This window comes from Thermobia domestica, chromosome 15 (assembly GCF_964235325.1).
Source record: "Thermobia domestica chromosome 15, izTheDome1.hap1.1, whole genome shotgun sequence".
Lineage (NCBI taxonomy): Eukaryota > Metazoa > Arthropoda > Insecta > Zygentoma > Lepismatidae > Thermobia > Thermobia domestica.
Window position 1 is genome coordinate 195,981,635 of NC_137468.1, and position 22,018 is coordinate 196,003,652.

General features: G+C 36.5%; 1 protein-coding gene across 5 annotated transcripts in view; it reads left to right on the top strand.

Moving 5' to 3' along the window:
- Positions 1–22,018, top strand: part of LOC145671789 (uncharacterized) — a 90,785-nt gene that overhangs the window by 31,499 nt on the left and 37,268 nt on the right. The window contains exons 1-2 of one of the 5 annotated variants that reach the window (XM_081741002.1): positions 3,521–3,637; positions 11,002–11,184. Coding sequence is in view for 1 of the 5 variants with exons in the window: in XM_081740998.1 (XP_081597124.1) it covers positions 11,002–11,184 (183 nt within the window). In the remaining 4 variants the exon portion in view is untranslated. Of the gene's footprint in view, positions 1–3,520; positions 3,638–3,723; positions 3,887–3,909; positions 4,047–4,109; positions 4,239–11,001; positions 11,185–22,018 lie in introns of those variants that run through there. The other 4 variants (XM_081740999.1, XM_081741000.1, XM_081741001.1 and 1 more) reach the window with 4 other exon arrangements.

Here is a 22,018-nt window from a genome sequence, read left to right on the forward strand (position 1 = left end):
TCTTATTTCCACACTAGAAAGATAATTGCGCGCATATTGAACAGGCAGCTGGAAAGTAAGATAGAAGAAATATTTGAGGAAGATCAGTTTGGATTTCAGAAAGAGCACCAGAGACGCTATTGGGTTGATGAGAATCATATCAGAACAGATTCTCGATGTAAAGGAAAAGTTGTGTTCGTGCTTCATAGACTGGCAAAAAGCTTTCGAGAGGGTCAATTGAACGAAACTTCTGCAAATACTTAAAGAAATTGGAGTCAACTGGAGAAACCGATGACATTCGCAACCTGTAGTTAGGACAACGAGTCAAGTTGCGCTTGAATGAAGAAGAAACCAATACTGTGGAGATTGGAAAAGGAGTCAGACAAGGATGTAGTAGTCGCCCCAATTATTCAACATTTACAGTGAATGTTTAATGAAGGAAGCATTAATGGGAATTGAAGATTTCAAGATTGGAAGGCAGATGATAAGGTAATTATTAGCTAGAACCGAAGAAAGACTACAGATGATGGGCAAAATTGTTGACACTGGAAAACTATATGGAATGAAAATGAACATCGAAATATCAAAAGTCGTGAAAATACCCCGTGCGAACGTGCCCTTACGGGTCAGTAGAACAAAAAGAACCTGAAGGGTGTCGATGATTTCAAATATCTTGAAAGTATTTTGACCAGAGACGCTTACTGCACCAAAGAGATAAGATCAAGAATTACCATACCCAAAGAAGAATTCAACCAGAAAAGATCACTCTTAACGAGTCGTTCAGAGACTTGGACATTACAGAAGTAGAGAAGAAATATTTAGAGAGCTTTGAAATGTGGTGTTGGAGGAAGATGGAGAAGATAAATTGGACAGAGAGTTTTTAAAACAGGCGAAGATGAAGCCACCATCCTTTGTGGAAAGGCCAATTGGATTGGACACATCTTGCGAAGAAATTGTCTTCTTCATACCGCCATAGAAGGAAAGCGAGAAGTAGGAAAAGGTAGAAACTGATCGATGATTTGAAAAATAGAAGAAAATATTGGGTGTTAAAAGGGGAAGCTGAAGATTAAGAAACGTGTGGGAGAAACATTTCCAATCTCAAACCTTCAGGGAAAAAATAGTCCCAGGATTGCTAAAAGATAGAATACTTAATAATAATGTGTGTGGTGGTAGATTTCTTGTCTGTAGGCTTTCTTAGTTCTTTCGTTTACTCCCACATTCTCATTCCATTAATTCTTTCATGATCACTTTTTTTTTTTTTTTTTTTGTAGCCTACAAGGACTTAAAACTTGTATTCCGGATTTTTCTTTTGTGTATTTTTTTTAACGCATGTGCTGAGCCTACAAAATTAGTTGCAGTATATTAACAAGGTTTACTATAAAGTGTGATTATAATTACCATAAAGTAGAAGAAATGAAAGTATATATTTTAAAAAAAGATTCATGCTATGTAGGTTAAAGTTACTGAGTATGAAATAATTGGTGGAATGAGAATGTGAAAGGAAAAGACAGAAAGAGAAACCCCACGCATAACAATGTTAATCCACAATCATTCTATTTTATGGGAATGGGGCCGCGGTGGCTTAGTGGTAGAGCGTTCACCTCCGGTGCTTGGGGTCCCGGGTTCGATTCCAATCCCCGCCAAGTGAACTTTGTGGTGGACAAACACCGTGTACGTGGGTTTCCTCGGGGTTCTCCCGTTTCCTCCCACTTTCTTCATTCCACCATTTCATACATTACTCATCATCACCGTCTCCTTTAGCCTAACCGGCATAACCGTGGGACGTAAAACTCAAAGATTTCATTTCTTCTATTTTGTGGGATCGAATCGGATCCTCTCGAACCAAAGGATGAATGCTCTACTACTGATCCACTGTGGATTCCTCTCCGAAGTAAAACAAATAGTATAATAGTTGTTTAAACTTTTTATTTTTACAAAAGTATAAAAAAAAATTCTTGTGAAAGAGAATAATCGTTGTTCGAATTTGGGGGATAGAGAATGTGTCTACTTAGTAGAGGTCTGCACGAACCCGGATCGAATCCGCGGGTTTAGGCTCGGCCCAGCCCGTGGGCCGGAATCGGGCCGTAAATTTTTAAATATGCACCATATTTCTCGGGCCTAACTTTTTAAGTGTACTATACAACAATGTTTATTAATCATTCTTTCTGGAGAACTTTTAAAGCACATTGTGCAATTGAGAGTAAAGCTAACTGTTTAGTGGAGAGCAAAATTAAAAATAACAAATATGCTTAGCTTGTCTGTGAGTGAAAGTACTGTTTCTTGCACTGAACTAAAGAAACACATTCGAAACAAGTTGTCTTTTTATTTATTTCTTCAAGATGATGTCACTATATTTTAGTTTATTTTTCTTTTGCTTATATCGGAAGCATATCTTTCAGAAATTCTCCCCAAAAAGTGTAGCATTCCCATTTTCGCTTGTACAAAGAGGAATCAAACGTTGCAGAAAAACTGAATAGCAACAATTGCACCTATTCCCAGCTTCAACAGCTCAAGAAAAAGGAAAATTGATCTGGTGAGCATGGAGAAAAAAAGGAAAACTGCTTTGAGGACTGAGCGAGTTCAGTATACATCCATTTGCATTAGAATTTGAACACAGTGACATTCAGTTTTAAATATTAATTTCATGAGAATATATATAAATGAAATGAAATATTTAGTTTTCCCACGATTATACATCGAGGCTGAAGAAGACGAAATTTATATAACTGACCATATTCTTTAGAGAATGAATAGCCTATAATTAGTAAATGTAAACGATAACCTTTATTTCGTCATTCTCTCTGAATCATGTAAGATTTTAAACTGCAAAATAAAACCTCTAATTGTTGGTAATAAAAATAGAATTTTGTGTTTAATTATTAAGTTTTGTAATTCGGGCGTATTTGATTAACACACCGGCTTGGGCCTAAGGGCTAAATAACATATTTCGGTTTCGAGTCGGGTCCAACATTATAAATTCACGGGCCGGGCTAAAAATTCCGGCCCGTGCAGACCTCTGCAACTTATGCTAATAAGGATAGAACAGCTGTAATGATTTTGCCGTATCAGAATATTTGCACGGTGTGGTGGGGTGAGAGCTGCAAAGCTTCTGCGGGATCGAACACAGGATATATAAAATACAGTGTAAAACAGGTGCGCTAGTGTGTATACAGATCCGCCTAGTGCTTAGTGATGATGTTTTTTTGCAAGTAGACTTTATAGTGGATGCAAGTATGATTATGTAAATGCCACAGTGGTATTAGTAAATAATGCATAGGAAACCGTAAAGCTATTACGCGTAATTGCATAGCCTATTGAATGTTCATATTATATAACCATTTTTTCTCCCTAAGTTTGCGCTTCATGCTAGCTTTTTTTTCTTTCTTTTTTCGTATCGCTGAGGAGAGGAAAGAGCGGAATTCTATTATATTGGAAAATATTGAATTGTGTCGATGCAGAAGAAAAAACCCTGGCACGTTTAGTTGAAAAATAAAGTTGGATTGGTCATTTTACCCTGGCGTTGTTATGACCAAAGTTGTTATTGATTTCTTTGCATAGTACAAGGGGAGGATATAAAGGCGGCCTGCAACAGGTTTTGTTGTTGTAATATTAATTGCTTCTGAAGAGGCAAATTTGTGGAAACTGATGTTTTAAATAGGTTGGTGTAATTATTAGTTTGCAGTTTTATAGTTGCCTGCCGACATGTTGAAGCGAGCGAAGCGTCATTCACATGAAAGCGGTCGTGGAGGAGGGTTACGAGCGCTTGCTACAAACTTTCGTCCACCGCCATTAGTCGAGTCCAATACAAGCGATTGCCCTGCCCTCTCGTGTTAACGTTACGATGTTGTTAGTAGAATGAGCCATTTTGTCAAAAGTGATTATTGGTGCGATAATAAGTGATTAATTAGTAAGTACAACAATTGAATAACGATCAAATAATGAGTGTTGATACAAGTAACAGCTTTGAAGAAGTCAATTGTGCGGTTCCTTCTGCATATGTGTGTTTTATTCTGCATGAAAATAATGCCAGGAAATAACGTACGTCAGTGAAATTCGTAAGCAGTTAGGTGGGTCGAGAACGTATTGGATTGGGAAATCACTCTGTTCTTGCAAGCGCAGTGTCTGTTGGGTTTGTCGTAGAATGCGTAATAATCGCTGAAAGTTTTAAGATTATTTAAGAAGTATGCCAATATTTCGCCATCACAGTGAGAGAGTGTCGAAGTTAGAATAATAGAGTAGTTGAAGTAGTGACATTTTAGGTCAGTGGCCCAGATGTTTGTGTGGGGCGCAAGTGGGAGAGTTACAGGGAGGCGTACTAGAAGAAATGAATAGATGTGTGTGTGTGAATATATATATAAACGTTCTTGTAAGAAATTACATAGGTTACGTAACCTGTTAGCATAATTATTAACTTACGTGGAGTAGTTCTGTAAAATTCTAAGTATTTATTTTGAACTCTGTTATTGTCTGACAATAGATGGAGCTTGCGTCCTGTGCTTTGCAGGTCCGTTATTGATAAAGACGGCTTTAGCAAGGAGCGACAAAGTGGGACGAGTTGATAAAAGCTTGCCATCGTATCACTTGTCGTTGACTTCACCGGAAGCAGTGTTTCTACCAAATGAATATTTTCGAAATAGTATTTAAATGCTTGCAGAGTACAAGTGTACATTACACGGGTCTTATAAAGCCTTGCATTACGGCATTGCTATCATAGAAATCCACTACTATCTGAATATTAAGTTCCAAGGAACTTGTACACTCGGAGAGAGGAAGGTTCTGGGGTCAGAACTCCCTTCTATTATTGATTTTTTTTTTTAAGTAAGGCCTATAATGTGTTTCTTTTGTGTTGCTCACTGTGCAATGAAATATATTCATTGACTGCTTCAGAAGGGGCCGCGGTGGCTCAGTGGTAGAACGTTCACCTCTGGTGCTTAGGGTCCCGGGTCGATCCCAGCCCCAGCCAAGTGAACTTTGTGGTGGACAAACACCGTGTGCGTGTGTTTTCTCGGGGTTCTCCCGTTTCCCCCCACTTTCTTCATTCCACCATTTCATTCATTACTCAGTATCACCGTCTCCTTTAGCCTAACCGGCATAACCGTGGGACGTAAAACTCAAAACGATTTCATTTAATTTTTTCAATATGAGGGTATTTTATATTAAAATTCCTAAGATTGCCCCTAAAATTAGGCTAAGAGTAGAAATTTGGGGTCCGTACCCTCAAGACTCACCTCTGCGTACTGCCGTATCGTGACAAAACGCTGTAACTTTGGCGAAGAAGTTTTGCGAAAATGAGCCTTAAAGTTTTCATCCGAAAATGCGATCTGTATTGTGTAGAACCAGTGTAACTAGGCAATAATGGTCAACCAATCAATTTTCACCAAATTTAATCACACAACATGCATTTACGTAACATTACATGTAACCATGTGTTTCCAAAGTCAAGATACACTATTTCTACACGATACAGATCACATTTTCGGATGAAAACTTTAAGGCTCATTTTCGCAAAACTTCTTCGCCAAAGTTACAGCGTTTTGTCACGACACGGCAGCGTACGTCCCTGACTTTCCTCCCGCATTCTCATTCCACCAGTTCTATCATTTACTTGTCTTAATCATCTCTCTCGCTTAGCCTAACGAGCATAATCGTGAGATGTTAAATTGAAATATACCTTTAGTTATTCATGGGGTTCTGCACGATTCCACAACATATTAACATTAGAAGATTTCACCTGCTCAGTAAAGGTTTAAGTGATAGTGACTGCAAGTAGCCCTTCTGTACACTCCGTACTAGAGCTCTCTCGTGGTGATACTGTAATCATACGCGTATTTGGCGTGCGAGTCCCGAGTTCGATTCCCGGTGGGAGCTCATGGTTCGGATTCCACGCCAGGCCATCACTAATAAATGAAACGCTAAAATCGGTCAACAGACCTAAACCCATACCATAGATTTGTGTTGACTTATCCGATGGTCTAGTGGCTGGCGCGCGGGTCTTGTGTTTCTCGGTGGGAAAGTGCTGAAATTTGAATACATTACAGTCTTCGAATTCCACCTTGAACTGTAAGGCCACATCTCATATAGCCTCGCTGCTGAAAAGGGACGTTTAACGCCAACGAACAACCACAACTTCTTTATACTTTTCCTCTTCCGCAAACTTCAGCTTCAACGCTTCTCCCAGAACTAATTTCTTTTTTTTTTAAACAATAAATATAAAAAAAATGTGACTAACCTTTCGTTGATTGCGGCCCTAGATGACACCCTTGTATTAGTAATTTTGTTTTTTTTAAATATACTTGACCTCAGTTACTCCCGTTTTATTTCCGACCTTCACTCCTTTTAATCGCAGATATTTATGATTTTCGTTCTTTCTTTGCTTCTCCCTAAATACGAATGAATTCATATTACTACGAAGCATTAGTACCTTTAAAATTATTAAGTGTTGCAAATTATGCACTATTGACAAATAATGAAAACAATGAATCCTTACCGTCCCATTGCGACGAAGGAATATAACTTCGAAAGCACTTAAAAAAATTCGTGAGCAATGTCAATCTTTTGTGACACGTGTTCGAATACATAGGTAGATATCTTGTCAAACATCCATTCTTCCTGCTTTAGAAAAGGATTCTTAAGGTAGGAATTGCATTAATTGGTTCATATTCACTTTATACGGACGGATATGGACACATAGCATAAAAATAACAGTGCATGAAACACGAACCAACTTGTGCTAGTTGACCACTAAAATGCACGAATGCTATGTGAGTCGGGGCAGTAGCGTATGGGCGTGCGTCTGTAGTGAGCAGGCGCGTTAGTGACAATGGGTATACGCATAGATGTAGATAGTGGAAAGAGACTTCATATTGCATAAAAATACAGATCTTTGGCTCCTTCACGAGTGGGTTTTCGACATCGAAATATTATCCCACGTCAGGCATATGCTACATTCATAAAGTAAGTCTTAACCACATTTGGTTAAGATGCAAATTATGTTCTTATTTTCCTTCTGCAGTACATTTTTTCCCCCCTCCATTATTGGATCATACATGTTCCAGCTTAATTACTAAGACAGTGGGCTTGAAACACTTATCACATTACGCTCTATTGTCTGTTTGCCTAATATCGCATCAATATTGAAACACTGATCCTCTACCAGTAAAATTTAACTTCGTTTTTCTCAATAATTACTTACACTACAGTAAGGGTCTGCATGGACTCGGGCCGAGTCCGCGGGTCAGACTTGGGCCTACAAAGCTTAAATCACTTTGTGCTCGGGCCGTAAATTTTTAAACATACAGCCATATTTCTGGGCTTAACTTTGTAAATATACTGTACAACGATATTTATCGAAATGTTCTTTCTGGAGAACTTTTAAAGCATAACTGTAAAATTAATTCTCTAATTGATGTTATTAAAAATACAGTTTTTGAGTTATTCAAAAACTGTAATTCGGGCTCGGGCCAAAAGGACTCAGGTCGGGCTTCACATTATAAATTCATGGGCCCCTGCTTAAAATTCCGACCCGTGCAGACCTCTTCCCTACAGTGATATTTATTACCTTTTTTCTAAGTCTCTGCTGACACTTCGTCTGATTATCTTCATTTCTCTGTATTTATTATTTTTATTTCTATTTTGGGGCCAGAATAACTGCAGTTTATTTAGAAATATGAAGTTGATAAATTACGAGTTCCGAGGCTTAATAGACAAATTTCCCAGTAGTCGTGTGTCAGCCTTCTGCTAATATATAAGATAAATGTGAGAGAAACATAAAGGAAAGGTGCTTGTAGAATTAGTTTTGAAAGAATTACCCTGTTATAAGGGACGGCTGTCAGTCTTTCTTCAGAGCAGAAACAGAAATGGGCGCTCTGAACACTGTCCAAGCCCATGATTGGCTATTAAATAACTTTAGAAGCGCAGTTGAGGCTTCTAAACCACGTCCGCCTTCTCTCTCCAGAGTTGTTTATATGTCACGCCCATTTTAAAGGGTTAAAGGTTCGTTGAATTGGGTCAGCACGTTTCTCAGCAACCTTACCTGAATGTGATGTGGTTCTCACTGTTTCATGCAATCGGTTGTAGATAAGTTATCTTCGTTTTAGGTACGAGTACTTAGCTAACCTAATGCCCTTTTTAAGTAGCGAGTTAATTTCATTATATATTTAAAATAAAGAAGATAATATGCCGTGTTGTTGAAACAATAATTATAGTCCGAAATACTGTGTAAATATATATTTTGAAAAAATGGTCTTTAACGTCCCATGGTAATGCCCTTTAGTTTAACATAATGAATGAAAGTGAAATACTATAAACGAATTGGTGGAATTATAATGTGGGGGAAGTCGGAAAACCCTTAAGAGGCCTCATCCCGGCGAAATTAAAATACCGCTAATTTTACAGTAATTATGTGATATCTTCAAATAGGTAAAAGATAATCGAAATGTGGAACAAGAGCGTCCTAGACAACATTATTTTGCGTGAGGTACCGTTATCGCAAGTCACCTAATGGCTTTCCGTTTTCAGCCGTTTAGAAACGCGAAATTAAATGCCGATTTTCAAAATGGCTCGAAATCGAAAGCAGATAAGTGAGTCGTGATAACGGTATCTTATGTAAAACGATATTGTCTAGGGCGCTCTTGTTCCACATTTCGATTATCTTTTATCTATTTGAAGATATCCCATAATTACTGTAAAATTAGCGGTATTTTAATTTCGCCGGGATGAGGCCTCCTAAAATATCCATGGCCGTTTACTACAAACTCACGTGGCTTGTGATTGTACCAGGGGCTCTTAGCACCAGAGATGAGCATATCACCACTGAGCGACGTTTGTTCCCTTTGCAACATGAAAGTAACAGTACATGATATATCTTCTGGAATTAGTTAATAGGTATTGAATGTTACGTACTGTAACTACGTTAACCTACGGCAGGCAACTAACTCATTCGTTTGATGTCTATCGGTTACCGCTTTCCATGTTGCTAGCGCACAAGAGACGGACAGCCGATTCATGGTACCATATTTGAACTATAGCTCAACAAGATCTGTCAGCTACCCCATAGTTAAAAAGACACGTGATATAGATTTCTGAGGTCATGCCCAGGGCCGCCACATTCGTTTCCGCATTATGATATTGGCACATTTTATACTCTTTGAAAAGGAAATAGATCTAGTCTGGTTTCTCACGAAAATTAATATGCATAGCGGTATCTTAATAAGATCATATTATGAAGTAATAGCATTGATTCCTGTGTTATAACTTTGCCGTACCATGCGCTGTAAAACAATCCCGCCCTATTGCATGCTCAAGGTTTTTTATTTCCCCCTTAAGCCTCCAAATACACTTTTCTTTCATTCGCTCACGGCTTAACGCAAACACCAGAGTAATTAGCTAGAATCTCAGCAAACGGTCCAGAAGTACGCGTACTAGCTTTGAAAACAGTGGCTTGTATTATGATTTTTTCACCTTTTCCGCAAAGATGATTATTGTGGATAATTTGGTTCCAATTTTGTGTAATATAGCCCAACCTAATTATCAGTCTTAAGCTGGAGGTAACCGGCTACATTTTTGACCATAATCTGTCGTATTTTTTGTAATGCGAATATTCTAAAATATTTTTTCTATCTATCTATATATATATATATAAAGAATATAATATCACTTTCTAAAAAGTACAGATTCTTGAACACCCATTCCTATACTATATTAAACATTTAAAATCATATGTTTGTATATTTCCGTTGATATATGGTTCACATATGTAGTGTTTAATTAGGATCTTGGAATGTTAAAAAGAATCAGAATACTATCAAATATTGCGTCGGTGAACTATTTTTTATAATACCGATCACAGAAGAACTTAAAACCTCAGTTGAAAGAACATTCAAAAGGACGTTTTTTTAAAATTCCTAAAGCTATTATATGCACTAGAATTGTATATATTAGTAAGGGCTCATGTTGCCTTTTGTTTCTAAAAACGGGAATGTGTTTGAGAGTGGAGTACCATTCACATTCCTAAAATAGTACAGGTTTGCTTTGTGCCACATCTTCAAAGTGTTCGCAGGAAACCAACTGATGCTGTACTAATATTTGATGTTCGATTCAGGTCGGGGCCGTCCCCAGCTTAGTATTAGCATCTTTACAAATCTTTCCTGGGACTTTTTTGTTATTTTTCCATGATAATAAAATAACACCCGATGTGTACTATATTCTCCAAGTAGTTCTTTATAAAAACAAAGGCAAATTTAGGTTAATCTCATTTTGATAGAGACCATCTCTTTTCACCAAAGAAACATTGTTACCGACCGAAAGTGCCTAATATCGACTGTATCTATGCCTATTTTACGTATTTCTGTAAAAATCTAAGACTTCCTTGTTATCGCTGGGTAACTATTAACATAAATGCACGGCACCGTAATTCACCATGGACATTGGTGCTGGACAGTTTAACACTGACGGTTTTCGAGCAGCAGCCTGAGATCCATATTTCGTATTGTATCCTGTTTGTATTACCGAACTTCACTCATTATGTCCGCAAAGTTTCTTTGTGTTTCAGCATCTAATTGGTGAAAAAGTAACAGTATTAAGGAGAGACCGCTAGGAGCGTCATGACGGTTGATTTAGAACAGTATGGTTGCACACACTGTTTATATCAACATACCTAGCCATGCAAGAAATGGGATATTCTCCACATTACTAAATACTTTACAGGTATCTCTAAGTACATAAAACAAAATAACTTTGAATATATATAAAAAATCAAACATAAACCGTGAAATATTGTAGGCTATACCAGAAAATCAAGTCATTGCGCGACTAGGTGAGTGAGTACCGGTATATAAGCAGTTATTCAGTGTTACGAATATGATTATACATAACATTTCTCTGTCCAATACAGAACATATTAGACCGCTTATTCAGCCAAGTTTCGAAATAATTTTATGACATGTTTTAATTGTTTGGTTTAATGTAATCGTAAATTGCTGAAATATTTGTATTGAACTTTCATATACATTTTTTTATTTGCAGGTAGTGGAGTCTTCATTAAAGAAGGAATTAGACTATGTCATTACCGACCGTTTAAGCTTTCGAGATAAATATAAGGGGAGAGCAAGATGTACAGCGTCTTCGTCGTCGGCTGTTGCCAGTGGGACGTCTGCTGCTCCGGGGACTCTTGATGTTACAAGAAGTCACCTGGAGGCTACGCAATCGGTACGTTACAATATCGGCTTTTTCTTTAGAGCATTTTTATTTTAACAGGATTTATTTATTCTTCTCCTTTGTATGTAGGGCTCTGTGATATCCGGTTTGGGTATCGAAATATTGAAAAATATCAAACGTTGAATCCGGATATAAAAAAAAATCACATCCTACATACATGTGATGTCATCTCTTTAGTTTTAATACAGTATGGGCGGAAGTGAAGTACACCGCAATTCATAACCTGTACAACTTTATTTACTTGTAATATAAGGATGTTAATATGTAAAGTATAACTCTGCATATGATATCTAAAGAGAAACATCACACTTGTTGTGATTTATATCCATCAAGTACCTATAACAACCGAGCAATTTGCGAAATGCATCTACAATTGTGTCCCGTGTAATTGAATACATTAAACGTTTGAAATCGTGAAAACACAGGTTATTGGTTCCCAACCAGGGAGACGCGCCTCCCTGTGAAAGGCGAGCAATTGAGGCCCAAGATACTTACTCTTGCTGAAACCATTGTTAAATCACAAATTCCGAGTCCGGCAGATTCTCGGACAAGGATGAAACAACTCAGTCTCAAACCAATCATTGCATTCATTACCTTTGCTGATCAACGTTAAGTCCAATCGCATGAATACCTTAATTACAAGGTACGTCGACACTACTGTTCCGCGGTTTTACAGGTCCCTTCATAACTCACTGTTTCTGCGTAGCCACTTTCTCCAGCTGTAGTGTGACATCACCGCGGTGAAGCAGGGAAAAATATCGTGTGCTAAGCCTATGTTCTGTCGTAGCGATTTGCAAAGGAAAACAAATTTTTAAATGCAATAAAAATAAAGACTACGTACATACAGATACAATATGTACTCACTATAGCATTGAGTAGAACTTGAAGAATAGCTTTGCATCCACTATCTTGAAAAACATTCCTCCTGCGGAGTTCCTGTGCTTTTCTATTCAAAAACCGAATTCTGAAGTATGTGTTAGCCGTGTCGAATAGTTTCAAGATCGAATTGTCTTTCTTAGGACATAAAACGGTTGGCCAATCACATTCTTTTTCTTTTCTTCGATTCACAGTTTTTTGTGAAATGTTCGAACTATAACTTCATACTATTTTATTGCTTCCATCCACTTGGAAAAAGGTGAAACGAAACCACCACGTAGCCTCATATTGCCACCATTGAACTTTGAGAGAATCGCAACTATCTTGAATCCTGAGACTTCAACTTTCGATAAGATTTCGAAGAGTCGTTTTTTTACTTCTCATAGTCTTTCCGAAATCATAATACACTGGCTGTTTCCACACATCTATTAAGCCTGGAATCATTGCCACCTGGACATTTCTGTGTGGTCCTAAAAATAAATAAACCTCTTGGTCATAGCATACGCGCATATTAACATTCAATTCATCAAATATAAGCACTGAAAATTTTTCCACACTCTTTAAGTAGCGCCCTAGCAAGTCAAAATTTTCAAAACTGGTGTAAGAATATCAGGAAAAAACGGCAATTTTTGCATACAACCTCGAAATGTTGACATATTGGGTACGGGGATTCGAACTTGTAACCGCAGATGATTGTATAATTTATCAATGAGTCGTGTTGTGTTAATGCACGAATGATATCTTAATCAATCCGTCTTAGTTTTTTCTTGCCATTTATTAGCATATTTACTTGCCCTAGTGTAAAACTTTTTCGTAATATATCATCACCCGGTTATTAACCACTTTATTGAAACGATCACAATATTATATTTTAGAACTGGCCTTTGAAATTAATTCTTTATTATATTTGCTTTCCAATTCTTTTAACTTCGTTTGTAAATATATTATTTGGCTTTGTACTCCCATGCGCAAAAAATATTGCGCGTATACTGTAACTCACAATTTTTCGCAATTATTCCATTTTCCATATGTTCATTGGTAAAATTCAGTTATTAGTACGTGGAGATAATAGAAAGTAATCCATCTAAGGAGATATTTCCAAAAAATATAATAAAATAATAAAAATATAAGCAAAAAACAAAATTATGTTCGGTTTTGTGTATACTGGCAATAATGTTTTCGAGGGAATTTTTGGAGTAGCACAGCACGATTGCAGAGGGAATAACAAGATTAGTAGGAGAACAGCTGAATCAAGGAACTGGAAGTTGGAGCAACATATTGCATTTATTGGCTTAAATCTAGGGTGTAAATTGTCTGCCAAATATAAATTAGCTTCTGTAAGCAAGATGTTATACGGAAAATATAAACAAAGAGAAAAACTGTTGTCTTAAGTTTGGAAGTGACTTGCTCTATAGCCATGAGCATTTATTTCTTAAGAAAAAGATAAGCAACAAAAGAAAATTTGTGTGGTCAAGTGGGTAGAGTGACGGACTAGTAATTTTTATACTGTTTTGACACCAGATCGAATCCCATCCGGTCCTGTTCAATTTTTTTTTCTTTACAAAACATTGTAGAAAGTGTGTAATTTTTAAGTTAATAAGAAACGAAATAATACAGTATAATAATGAAATAACTTTTTGTTTTTCTGATGACGTATTTATTCAGAATTAGCTTACTATTTATTACTAATAGCGATTGTTTTTAGTTTACGGTATGGTATGCTTAACCGTTCCCTCTCCGTTTTTACACAGCTTCAACTCACTGCGAGTGTCTGTGAGTCAGGAACAGGAAAAAACAAAACAAGAGCAACCTGCAGCTTTACACACAGCGTGAGGAACACAGTCACAGCGATAGCTCGTTGTCATGAAGAAAAAAAACTGTTCTAGTGTTTCTGTGTGTGTGTTTCTTTTTAAAGTATTGACTCTCTCTCTCTCTCCTTTTGTTTCATATCCACAAGTGCAAGAAATGCAAGTCTGTGTGAAAAAAAATCAAGAGTGCTTTCTTTAAACAAAACTAAATTTTACAGCTCTCTTTGTGAGGAACGCGAATGCTTCCAAAAGATGCCATGAATATTAACTATAATCGTACCGAATTATACAGTAGCGTGAAAAACTGATAATAAAATGATGTAACATGCATAAGTTTTTTTTTTTTTTTTTTAATATATATATATATATATATATAAGAGTAACCACACATTAAACATAACAAATTAAATTTTTGGGATTACGAATTATCACATTACGTGTCGGTGTAGGCCTATTCGTTTTCACATTCGAGCGACGAAAAAAGAAAGTGTGGTGATAGTTATAAAAACAGAATACCAGATTTCAATAAATTCAAGTTACATGGCTCCTACATAGCGAAAAAAATGATTTTTCGATGTCTGTCCATCTATTTGTCTCTCGGTTCGTCACGCTTTTACACGCACTCAAATAGAGGCCATACTGTTCAACGTATCTGCACCGAATTCTAGACATAACGTTTTAGTAACATAATATCTTTCGAATTTTATGTCCTTCGACACTTAAAAGCAAGGGTAATTTACTGAAGGATTAAAATTTAAAATAATTCTATTTTCTCAAATAAAAAAAAAAAAAGCTGTGACGATTTTATTTACTTTTGATAAATATATATTTTATTAACAAATCTCCACCACATATGAATAATTTTTCTGAAAAAATATATATGGTGTAATTTACTGTATGGTATGCGTTCTTTTTGCACAATTTTCTCAACCACATTTCATAAATAAACGTATCATTAATTACCTAACAATATGTCAACTCGTTGGAAGGAGTAGCTTAATCTTAGGGTGAGCTTTCCCCCGATGGTTTTCCCATTAACGCCTCAGGCAATTTTGTTCATATTTCGTAAAAAAATATTTCATTAATAAACTAACATAGAGCATAAATAGTTTATTCCGATAACATACAGAAGAAGTGGTTTTCTCAAGGGTTGATTTTTTTTGGACAATTGTCTCAGTTATTACTGAAATTTGTATTTTTACTGAAATTTGTTCTAATTTCAGTAAAAATATTTTCTGTAATAATCTTACAATATGGTATAACTCGCTTGTTCCGAAAAGAAAAATCCAAAAGAGATAGTTTACTTTGATAGTGAAATTTTTTCCCGACGATTTGCTTAAAAATTACTTGATATACTGTCAAAATTACAGATAGAAGAGTTTACCTTTGGGGGTAAGCTTTTCCCGATGACCTTCCTAAAAACAACTCAGGAGATGTTTGTTGTTCATATTTTATAAATACGTATTACATAAATAACCTAGCTATATGGTATAATTCCCTCATCCGGAAAATCTAGAAATGTTATATTACTTTTGACAGTAAGTTTTACCCTGCGATTTTCTCAAGAACGACTCAGGTGATTGTGTTCGTATTTCATAAATAAATGTTTTATGAAAACACTAACAATATAGCATAGCTCGTTTATACTGAAAAGATCCACAAGGGATAATTTATTCTTGGGGGTGACTTTTTGCATAATTTTCTCAGAAATTACTCAGACGCTTTTGCTTATAGTTCACATACAATTATATCCTTTATAATTCTAATATATGGATCAAGTTATTTCTAACGGAAATATGACCAATGGGTACTTTACTTTTGGGCCTGAAGTTTCTTCTAGCAAAGTTTTCCAAAACATTATTGTATTCGCAATTTCCCAAATAAATGTATCAATAACAGTTGCAGCCTAACATAAGTCAGTGTAAAATATTCGAGCGAGAAAGTACAGTGCGTTTACTCCGTACCCTTTCTTAAATATATTTTTAAATGTTACACCTAATCACAATTTTCCCGAACAAAATCGAAACTTCTTTTTAAATGTGCCTTGTTGTGGTCAAATGGTTCAAGTGCATTGGTTCTGGATTAGATTTCCAGTGAGAGCTAGTGTATCTTCATCCAAGAGATGTGACACGTCGGTGCAAAGAAGAAAGTGTTTAAATAAGCCTAACCAAGCTAATCAACAAAAGAAATAATACAATGTTACGAAATTATCGTAGAAACGTTGTTAATATTAGGTAGGTTCGACTGGAATGCCCAAACAATTGTCAATTCCAAAGGTCTTTGTTTTCGCCCGGCGGGAGCTCATGTGGTTCGGATTTCACGTTAATCAGTAGGTCCACGTCTCATATAGCCTTGCTGCTGAAAGGGACGATAAACTCAAAATCACATCACACATCTTTGTTTTCGCCTTTGTTTTAGCTCATAAATGTCTCTGTTCATAAGCTCCTTAGTGGTTAGCGTACGCGCATTTGGTGTGGAAGACCCGGCTTCGATTCCCGGCGAGAGCTCACATGGTTCGGAGTCCAAGTTAATCAGTAGGCCGACGTCTCATATAGCTTCGTTGCTGAACGAGACGTTAAACTCAAACTCAATGTCTTTATTCATAAATGTCTTTGTGTATGGTTTTTCATATACGTGGCATGGACATTAAATTTTGATTTCTACGCCATATGTATCTAATTACATACACACCTATAGAACGAACACAACAAACTTGGAATATCTACATTGTTTGCGTATGGAAAATAATCACGCTCTACTGTACAGGACAGCCGTGTGTATGGAATTCCATACACATGGCAATCAACGTATTAAGAAATGTATAATAATAAGAATTATTATTATTATTATTATTATTATTATTATTATTATTATTAATAATAAACAGAAAACGATACGATCACTTACATAATTTATAAATATAAGTTAACATTTAATAAGCATATAACTGCAATGGAATTAAGTTGTTTTCCTCTCTCCCTGAACGCTACAGCCCTTATTGTTCTAAGGCGTAGGAGAGAACTTGTGGCACCCACGATTTGGGGCGGTGTGTGGTCACAACTTGGTATCCCTTTGTTGTTAGTCCTAGCTTTCTAGACGGATGCAGTTATTACCGGTAGAATATACAAGCAAATAGACTTTTGTATTACTATTAAAGTAAATAATTACACTCATTCCTTCAATGTGATACTTGTGGTTGCTTAACCGTATACAGACAGCTGATCCATGGAAAAATCGTTAATAATAATAATAATAATAATAAATAACAGGAACTCGACAAATATTCTTGCAAATAATAGGAAAAAGTTTGCGTCACACTGTTCACTTTGCTGGACACACCAGTGTGGCGCGTTATACCGATTGTGGCACACTGGAATATAGGGTTTTTTTTTTTTTTTTTTCAACTATTCCAACTGCTTCAATTGAAATGGGTCTATAATAATAAGAGAATGAATTTAGTCTTCTTACCCTTCAATTTAGAAATAAGGTTCGCGAGAATTTCATAAAAGAATAATATACTCAGAATTGTATATAGTAGTTTGTTTTATTCGAAATTACATACTTCCTGCAACTGTTTTTTGATTGAAATGATTTGAAATGAAATTTTTAAGTTTTACGTCCCACGATTATGCCGGATAGGCTAAAGGAGACAGTGATGATAAGAAATGAATGAAATGGTGGAATGAAAAAAGTGGGATAAAACGGGAGAACCTCGAGAAAACCCACACACACAGTGTTTGTCCAGCACAAGGTTCACTTGGCGCGAGCATAGATCGAACCAAGGACTCCATGCACCAAAGGTGAACGCTCTACCACTGAAACACCGTGGTCTCTGAAATTACTTATGGAACTACCGAGAACTATGCTGTAATATTTGAATGTGCTTCAAGTTTACAATAATTAGTTTAGTTAAATTCATTATTAACAATTAAATAATTTCATTCATTATTAACAGGTAAATGCTGCTGATGCAAAGACTTAAATCTAGCGATACCGCGAGCGTAAGTATTAAACAGAGGGATTTTAAAGGGCCCCCTGAGCTGGGGACCCTGGGCTCCATTGGCTCCGCCCTTAATCCGCTAATGCCTATAGATTATACGAGATTTTTGGAATCCATCTTGCACAAAACTTGTGGTAACCAAGCTTTTCGCTGATGATTTCGTGCAACAAACTTCGCGAAATTTGTGGAAAACTCAAAGAAAGTTCCGTTATTGTGAACTTTCGATTTTCACGGACTTTAACATCGACTTTTTCGACAAGTTCGGCAGTCACTTTGCTGGGTCTCCCACTTCGATCTTCGTCGTGAACATTGGTTCGGCCATTTTTAAATCTTATGACCCACTGTCGCACTCCACCTTCAGTGATAATGTTGTCCCCATACACTTCACACAGCTGCCGATAGATTTCTATCGGTTTACAGTTTTTTGCTGTCAGAAACCTTATTACTGCACGCACCTCGCGGGATTTTCAATTAACGCAGACATTTCAAACCGTCACAGTATCTTAACGGAGCACAGCACGAACCTCTCACTAGCACGGCTAGATGCCGACTGAGCTGCGCAACGCTCTGACCCCAAGATGGCCGCGCTAGCCCCGCCCCTAGCGGACACAGACGAAAACGTAATCTACTTTCTGGATAGCCCTCGTAAATTAAAGGGGACGGGCCGGGTCCGTTCTAAAAATTCCGGCCAGTGCAGACCTCTAGCTCCTGTGTATATGCTATCTGAAAATACAGTAGAGTTTCGCTTATCCGACATAAAACAGGCAGGCAGAACGCCGGATAATATGGATGTGTTAAGGAAAGACCTATAAAAAGTCAAACTATGATATAATTTTACACATTACGCATCTAATTATCATCTTTGCAAGAAACAAATATAATGCATTGACTCAGTGACGTATCCAGCGTGAGGTCCTGGAAGCTGTCCCTTACCAAACCTCAAGCACTTTTTAATAAACCTACTTTTTCCCTTTTGAGATTTTTTTTTAAAATTTATGTCAGATTACTTTGAGTCAGTGTCCAAACTGTGGACAATGCGTTGTTGTTATAATTCTAACAAGTAACACTTCCCAAGTGTAACACTCCGATTTTGATAAAATTTGGCAGGTAGATACTATACATAAAATAAACAAATAAGTGCTTTTTTATTTATTTATTTATTTATTTTTTATTTTTATTTTTTTTTTTTTTTGCTGAAAAAGGGGTTTTAGGGGGCAAAAGCCCTCACCCAAAATTTGAAAGTTGACGCTCGAAAGGCAAAAACAAGTGGACCAAAGTGAACGAAATCGTGAACAGATATTGCGGACATAAAATTAGAGAATACGTGTTTTGTATTTTCCTGGAAAAAACGGTTAGGTGGGGCACAGATTCCTCCAAACCTTTGATCATGAAATATCAAAAGTGCTAATAACAGTATGTCAGAAGTGCCTAAATTTACATGAAGAATTGGAACAAAACTTTGTGTTAGGACAATATGCAAAAAATAAACAAATTCGGCTTTTTTATTTCCTGCGAAAAAACTGTTTTAGAGGACAAAAGGTCCCCCGCATGAATTTTGAAATTTGACGCAAGAAAGGGAAGAAAAAATGTACCGAACTGAATGAAATTGTTCACAAATGTTGTAGAGGTAAGATGAGGAAATACGTGCTTCGTATTTTCCTGAAAAGAGAAAAAAAAAACTTTTGAGTGGACCGAGGCGTTGAGTGTCGGAAGGATTGGACCGAAGCGAATGAAATTGTCTGTAGATATTGGATATGAAAAATAAAGCCTCTCGTGTTTCACAAGTGTCTCCATCAGATTTCTTCAAATTTGGCAGATCAACAACAAGCACAAACAGTATAGCGTATTTTGTAGTATTTTACGAGGCAACTTTAACCCTTACAATGTTTTTCCGCATAAACAAAAACACGTGCCGATTAATTTCCTGTTTGCTGTTGATGTGCCAAAATTGATAGGGACATCTTTAAAACACGAAAGTCCTTATTTTACATACAGTCTATACAATATCTACACACAATTTCATTTGCTTCGGTCCACTCCTTCCTGCACTTTTACGGTAATATTAACTTTTTTTGGAGGGGCTCTAGGCCCCAACACTGTTTTTTCATACAAATTAAAATGCATTCCATTTATTGTTTTGCAAATTGTCCCTATACGAAGTTTCGTTGCAATTCTCCATACTCTTTAGGAACTTCTGACGTATACATACTTATTTGCACTTTTGATATTTCCTAATCAACAGCTTAGAAGGTCCGTGCCCCACTCAATCGCTTTTTTTCAGGAAAATACGAAACACAATTACCTCAATTTACGTCTAGAATATCTGTGCACGATTTCAAAATTTTGGGTGGGGAATTCTGCCCCCTAAAACCAATTTTTCGCAGAAAATAAACCCGTTCTTTTTTTTCTTTTTTTTTTCTTTTTTTTTTTTTTTTTTTTGCGTATTGTCCCTACACAATGTGTCGTTCCAATTCTTCATGTCTTTTAAGCACTTCTTACATACTGTTATTAGCACTTTTGATATTTCACGATCAAAGTTTTGGAGGGGTCTGTGTCCCACCGAAACGTTTTTTTTTTTTTTTTTTTTTTTTTTTTCAGGAAAATACGGAACCCATATTCCCTCATTTTTCGTCTACAATATCTGTGCACAATTTCATTCATTTCGGTTCACTTCTTCTTGCCTTTCGGGCGTCAACTTTCATCATTTTGGATGGGGGATTTTGTCCCTTAAAACAGGCATTCGTTTAGTTTTTGCGTATTGTCCATACACAAAGTGTCATCGGAATTCTTCGTCCTTTACACACATCAGACATATTGTTACTAGCACTTTTGATATTTCATGATCAAAGGTTTGGAGGGGTCTGCGTCCCACCTAACCGTTTTTTCCAGGAAAATACAAAACACGTATTCCTTCATTTTGCGTCTGCCATATCTGTGCACAATTTCGTACACTTTGGTCCACTTGTTTTTGTCTTTCGGGCGTCAACTTTCAAAATTTTGGGTGAGTGCTTTTGCCCCCGTAAAACAGTTTTTCCGCAGAAAATAAAAAAACATGTATTCGTTTATTTTATGTGTAGTATCTGCCTGTCAAATTTTATCAAAATCGGAGTGTTACACTTGGGAAGTGTTACTTGTAAGAATATACCGTAATGCCATTGATACCAGGTGGAATTAAAGAACACTTTTAAATGGGATTACAATTTCGTTTCCGGTCTGTTTATAACATTACTGTATTAGAACGATACACTCATTGCCATTTGCTATTTTTTTTATGTGATATACGTAGCAAACAGTTTTCCTTACATGTCTCTAGAAAATATTTTTTGATTTCGTGAGAGTTAGAATAGAGAGAGAGAAAGTTTGACCGGTTCATAAATGACAAGTAAGAAACGTTTAAGAGAAATACAGAACTGTTGCATTATTATTATTATTATTATTATTATTATTATTATTATTATTATTATTGATATTTTGGAAACATTAGAATTACGTGCTTACGAGGATTCGTGTCGGGTCCCCTCCGAAAAGAAAAGCTGGATATGTGCCTGCACTGAATGATAGACGTATGAGTCAAGGTATAGACGAGCGTGCTAGGCGATCGAGTCCGGAGCATCAGCAGGGTGTCTACTGACCTGGAAAACCTTGAAAACCTGGAATTAGCCTGGAATTTACTTTTGGACCTGGAAAACCTGGAAATAGCCTGGAATTGGATGAGGAACCTTGAAGTTTTAAAATTGTTTTTAAAATATTGTTTTTGGGATTGGTATGGAATAAGTATATTTTTTTAAAATGCAAGAAAGTTATATACTACAGCATAGGTTAAAAGCCAATAATAACTTATTCAATGGAGACGGAGTTGAGAAAGACAGACAGACGTGAGCAGAGTGCAGGCGGTGAATGTTTTTGGAAAGTATGTTGAGGGTACAAAAAGAGACTGAATAAGATTTTATTTGTTTGGCATGGTCGTTGTGAATAACAGTGACTACAAAAAGAGCTAAATTAGTCCCCGATGAGAAGAGTAAGGTAATTGAAAAAGTTAAATTTCATGATTATTAAGTTTGTGTCTTACACTGAGGGGATATTGGCATACAAGCCAGAAGCTTTCTCTGTAGTTGCTGCTTATTTGCATAGTATGAATCAA